The 4168-nt window shown below is 45.3% G+C and overlaps 1 protein-coding gene across 1 annotated transcript; it reads left to right on the top strand.

Annotated features, from left to right (window-relative positions):
* The first annotated feature begins 548 nt into the window (after positions 1-548).
* LOC104940792 (zinc finger protein 697-like) lies at positions 549-3967 on the top strand. Its single transcript, XM_010765769.1, has 2 exons — positions 549-768; positions 2129-3967. The coding sequence occupies exons 1-2, from the start codon at positions 549-551 to the stop codon at positions 2833-2835; spliced, it is 927 nt and encodes a 308-aa protein (XP_010764071.1). The 3' UTR covers positions 2836-3967.
* Positions 3968-4168: the final 201 nt, after the last annotated feature.

The following is a 4168-nucleotide window of genomic DNA, read 5'->3' as shown; positions in this document are numbered from 1 at the left end:
TTCAAAATTCTGGGCTACATAAAAATCGCTGGCCCGCAATAGTGTCTATTGGATACATTTTGACCCTTCGACAAATGTAGTTGGTGATCCCTGACCTAAACCAATCTACTGATCATTATGGTTAACGCAAAATGGTTTATTTTTTCTTCAATTTGTTTGTAGTTTATTACATATAGAAGTATATGTACTGTAGCGAACAGTCACTTTGAGACTTAGTTTCACTTAGACTCACTCTGACGCATTTCAAGTAGAAAAGTCTGTACTGAAGTTCTAATTACGATGTTGAAAAGAAACAAACAATAACTTAAAGAGGAAAATGTCAGAGCCAGCTCGCCCTCTGTCATACAAATTCCCGGACAACAACAGGTGGACTAAATATCCATAAACCACACCAATGTGACAATGTGAAGTTCTTTTAAATACAAATGTGTCCAATCTAAAATAATAACAATAATGGAAATAATTAACTCTGGCTAATTGAGCATTTTGGCTCCTTGCCGTCCCTATTTTCTGAGATCAAGTTAAACGTGATGTTGATTTTCCCAGACATGAAGGGACCCGAGTGCGAGAACCCCCCGACCGGTGAGACAGAGGATGAAGAGGAGGAGGAGGAGCAAGACGAGTCGTCTAGGAGAGAGGCGGGGGGGCTAGAGCAGGCCCCGACCCCCCTGTCACACGTCCCAACCTCAGAGTTCTCCATGGGGCCCCAGAGCTCCCCAGGGGAGGGAGGGAGTCCCCTGGAGGGCCACACCCACAGGCCCGTTGCAGGTGGGTAAGGGAAAGGAATGGTCACTGGACTGCATTTAAATGCTCTAAAACCTAAATGAAATTCACAGGTTCAGTTTTATCCCACTCCTCAAACCTCCACCCCTAAGTGTCTCACTCGTTGAGCTCCATTTTCCATCTGTTTCAGGGGAACAAAGATCTGGAATGACTTTCTATCATAACAAAAAACTGTCCCTCGCTGCATGCTTTGAAAACAAATCATTTAAATACAAATTTGAAGTATCTGTTGTTCTTAAAGTTTGCCATTTTTATTGAATATAAATAAGCATTGCTTGTATATTGAGCTTGTTATGAAATTATGATTTCTAACATTGTTTAGTTTTTTTTCTCTTCAAAACCGTTTGCAAAACCATTAAATGAAAAATAAAATAATGCTTTTCAAGACTAGCAAGCATTACCCATTCACATATTCACACAGTGGGATTCCAGCTGCTAAACATTCACACGCTCACTCGCAATTAGGAGCAATTTAGGGTTCAATATCTTGCCCAAGCACACTATAAGTGCGTCCCTAATGATGGTCATGATTGCAAAAACAAGACTCCAAAGAAAGATCACAAAGCATTGGTTATTGTTAGCCATCGGGTCAGTGTTCCTGTATCAGCTGTTGGCCTCAAAGGTGCACTAAGGCTCCTTTTGATCTAATATTCTCTACCCCCCACCCCCCCCCCACCACTCCTAGCACCATTTTGGAACATGCTCTTTATGCTGTTCACTCGCATAGAGAGAGATTATATGATCCTTACACTGTTTGATCATTTGAGGGAAGCTTCTTAGCTAAATGGCAGCTCAAATATTAATATCCAGTGAAGAAATGTTACCCTGTGGATTTAACTTAAAAAGACATGATGGTGCTGCTGAACATATGTAAGTGATAATGTGCAACGAGGCGGTCATTATTGAAAAAAGAACACCTGACAGGGTGATTACGGAGCACGATGCGTATTGCTTCCGCTATGAAAGTAGCTCAGCGTCTGGAACTGTGACAACAACAACGTAACTTAAAATGATTGCAACAGATCAAATGTGTCTGTAACTGTCCAATCAGTTCACAGTTTCTGAGCTAACAAGTCCTAGACAATGCCAGAGCCAATACTGTGCTCCTGTTAGTGTTTACTTCCTGTCTGTCTTCTTCTGTTGATTTATCTGATGTCCAACGCTCCGTCTTTTTGTCTCTTTCCTTCTCTCCCTTGATCCTCCTTAACAACGGTCATTATTTTGCATAGCAGCGGTGTATTATCGAGTATTGGCCAACCAGAATTTAGTATTTTAATAATAGTTAGTTCAGAGTTTAAGGTGTTTTAATATTTGATGTAATACAAGTATTTGTTTGTGTTTTCAGGCCAGCAGTTCCCCGGCCAAACCTTCATCTGCTCTCTGTGTGGAACCTTCTGCCCGGATGCTTTGTTCCTGGAGGAACACGTCAAACTGATACACGCAGACGCTTCCGGTGCTCAGGCTCTCCAGGCTCTGCAGTCCACCTGCTCCGCAGCACCCGACATGGGGGAGGGTGGCGACGACTCTAGGGGGGGCGGAGAGGGGCAGAATGAGGACGGTGAAGGAGAGGGAGAGGGGGCCGACGCTGGGCCGGGAGGGGGCCCCGTGAAGAAGGAGATCAAAATCGACGGCGGGTACGAGTGCGGGGACTGTGGGCGCCACTTCAACTACCTGGGCAACCTGCGGCAGCACCAGAGGATCCACACCGGGGAGAAGCCCTTCATGTGTCCCGAGTGCGGGGAGAGGTTCAGACACGCGGCGCGCTTAAAGAGCCACAGACTGGTGCACAGTGGGGCCCAGAGCCCCTTCCCCTGCCCCCAGTGCGGGAAGGGGTTCTCCGTGCTGTCCGGGCTGAAGAGGCACCAGAGGGTCCACACCGGGGAGAGCCCCTACGCCTGCCCTCAGTGCGGCCGGCGCTTCAAGGAGCTGGGGAACCTGTACACCCACCAGAGGATCCACAGCGGGGCCACGCCCTACTGCTGCCAGCAGTGTGGGCGGAGCTTCAGACACCTGGGGACCTACAAGAGCCACCGCTGCACCCCCCCGCAGTGAACCTATCCCGATGCTGAGGAACATTTGTAAGAGAAAGGAAATGGGGCTGACTCAGAGGCGAGGGACACTGCTGGTGACACTGAAGGAGGCGCAGGTCAAGTGGAGAACGGGTTGGTGTCCTGAGATGACCCCCATGTTCGGTCATCCTCGTGACATTTCACACTGAATCAGGAATTAAGAAAAGAGGCGTCATTGAGCTAGGTTTGACCTTGGAAGCGAAGGTTTGAGGAAACAATGTCAACTCCACGGCACTCCTTATCAGCAGAGGGAGTTTCCACGGAACTGTAGGCGTTCAAACTTTCAGTTTTATCAGAGGACTTGTTTTTTATGTAAGCATAAAGTCAGCAGGTTTATTATTGACATAAGAAACGTTTGAGAGGAGAGAAACACTTAGATTTCCATGGTGGAGACAACTCAGTCATTCTGAGCTCAGGTTGTTCTTAAAGCTGCATCAGAGGCCATAAGCATTGTTTTAGCCCATTGATCTGTGAAACGTTACCCAAGATGTCATTATCCTTAATTATCTTTTAACCATTTTCTCAAGCATATTTCAGCTGGCTTGACATAGGTAATCAGTTTAATTAAAAAGCAGAGGGGGCAAATCGGTTCAACATTGTACCCAGGTTTCCATCCCATTGTATCACACATTGTAAGAAAATCATGAAAAAATGCCAATTAACGCTTGTTACCATCATCCACTACGTGCCAAAAAAGGCCAACTATTTCAACTTAGCGAGGCCCTTTTTTGCTTCGTTTTGAGTTTCTTTTTGTTCAGAATTTTCAGCATTTGTACTCATGTTATCATTTGTATTTCCAACACAACCACCAAATGTGGAAGATGTAGATTTAAAGGGCTCATCAACTCTAAACTGAGGTTTTCAGGTGGTATAAATGAATGGAAACATGATAATGAATATTATATTCAATTTCTGCGAACATATTCCCTTAAATCCCACACTCTAGGGCTGCAGTCGAATAGTCAAAAAATCAGCTCCTAACGTCTAACCCTATTGTCTATTCCTTGACCTCGGAGTGAAACTTCACAGGGTTAAGGGACAGTGGATAGGAGAATTCAAAAGGACTTAGGAGAAGAGACTGCGGTACCTTAGAGAATCCGACTGCACTTTCACTATCCGACGTGTTTATTATGCGCCAGCGGACGTCATGAATGTGCGTCTGCTGCTGTGGGGAAACTACAGTTTTCTATACAGCGGACTACAACATGGATGTATAATAAGAACGAGGGAATACTGTATAAACTCATCTAGAGACTCTGCACCGTGCTCTGATGCTGTTGCTTTATGCTTTATGAACGTGGACAACAGAGAAACAT

Source organism: Notothenia coriiceps, unplaced genomic scaffold (assembly GCF_000735185.1).
Source record: "Notothenia coriiceps isolate Sejong01 unplaced genomic scaffold, NC01 NC01_scaffold00002654, whole genome shotgun sequence".
In the NCBI taxonomy this organism is placed as follows: domain Eukaryota; kingdom Metazoa; phylum Chordata; class Actinopteri; order Perciformes; family Nototheniidae; genus Notothenia; species Notothenia coriiceps.
The sequence above is the reverse complement of the archived record's forward strand: the minus strand, read 5'-3'. Positions and strand labels throughout refer to the sequence as shown.

Bases quoted from the DNA above. Each gene is read 5' to 3' on its own strand.
- LOC104940792 (XM_010765769.1), top strand. From the start codon at position 549: ATGAAGGGACCCGAGTGCGAGAACCCCCCGACCGGTGAGACAGAGGAT. The intron at 769-2,128 runs GTGGGTAAGGGA...TTGTGTTTTCAG, and splicing joins CACCCACAGGCCCGTTGCAG to GCCAGCAGTTCCCCGGCCAA.